The sequence below is a fragment of the Galeopterus variegatus genome, unplaced genomic scaffold, assembly GCF_000696425.1.
Source record: "Galeopterus variegatus unplaced genomic scaffold, G_variegatus-3.0.2 Scaffold11490, whole genome shotgun sequence".
Classification (NCBI taxonomy): Eukaryota; Metazoa; Chordata; class Mammalia; order Dermoptera; family Cynocephalidae; genus Galeopterus; species Galeopterus variegatus.
Genome location: NW_007737601.1, coordinates 21,069 through 22,195, shown reverse-complemented (window position 1 = coordinate 22,195; position 1,127 = coordinate 21,069). Strand labels below are relative to the sequence as shown.

Genomic DNA, 1,127 nt, shown 5'->3' with positions numbered 1-1,127 from the left:
CGGCAGAGGGAGTGTTTTAGTCTAACAGCAGAAAAAGATTCATAAGAGATTGAGATGCTGAGATTTCAGTCTGATATTTCTCACCACCCTGGGAAATAGCAATAGCTGGCCAAATAAAGCGCACATACGTTCTATGACCCTAGAGAAAGGACTAGAAGTTTTCAAAAAATACATAAATAAAATGTCATTGGACCAAACTGTGAACAGTCTGAGAAGCTCAAGGGTTCCAGGCTTAAGACCCCCAGACCCTGGAAGGGATCCAGGTGGAGGCACAGTCTGCATCCAGCCAAAAGGAGGGTGGTGAGTGGCTTGGTAGACTTGCAACCCCAGCATTAGTGGGAGGCAGGACTCACTGCCCTCTGTATCCAGGAGGGTTCTCCATGAACTCATGACCTGCAGACTACTCAGCTCAGAAAATTATCCTTATTAAAGAGCTGAGAATTTACAAGTAGGTAAAGGAAGTTAGTTCACCCTAAGAAGTTTTTGATTGTTGCCAATACTAAAGTTAGCTTTAATCTTTATGACTTTTATAGGACAATGGAAGAATCTAAGTCAAGCATGAAAGGTAAAAAAAAATTTTCTTTTATTGTTTGAATTTACTTGTTTTTTATTTTAAATGGATCAGCACATTTATGCATTCTGCAGTAGTCATAATCCTTAGTGTGCTCTCAAATGTTCTATGCTTAATTTTTGCAAATGGCCAGGAAATTTCAATTAATTTAACAAAATAGGTAATACAGGATGAAATGAGCTCTCATTACTGTCCTCAACAATGTATATGAAAGCTCTTTGCAAGCAGACGAGTACCTTAAAATGATAATTAATAGTATTACAGTATTTAGTCTGTTTACTAAACTCCTAGAAAATTAAGAGAAAATGACATCACGTCATTTTCCAAACACTGTTCTGTTGAACAATATAGTGTTCCATGAAATTTGAAAAGTGTTCAGGTTGAGCGTCCATAATCTGAACATTCAAAATCTGAAATGCTCCAAAATTAAAAACTTTTTGAATGCTAACATGACACTCAAAGGAAATGCACTTTGGAGTATTTCAGATTTCAGATTTCCAGGTTCGGGATGCCCAGCCAGTATGTATTTTGCAAATATTCCAAAATCCAAAAAAAA

General features: G+C 36.9%; 1 protein-coding gene across 1 annotated transcript in view; it reads left to right on the top strand.

Moving 5' to 3' along the window:
• The window catches only part of KRT23 (keratin 23 (histone deacetylase inducible)), a 16,930-nt gene that overhangs the window by 13,677 nt on the left and 2,126 nt on the right, over positions 1-1,127 (top strand). The window contains exon 7 of the mRNA XM_008594770.1: positions 534-565. Coding sequence (XP_008592992.1) covers positions 534-565 — 32 coding nt within the window. The remainder of the gene's footprint in view (positions 1-533; positions 566-1,127) is intronic.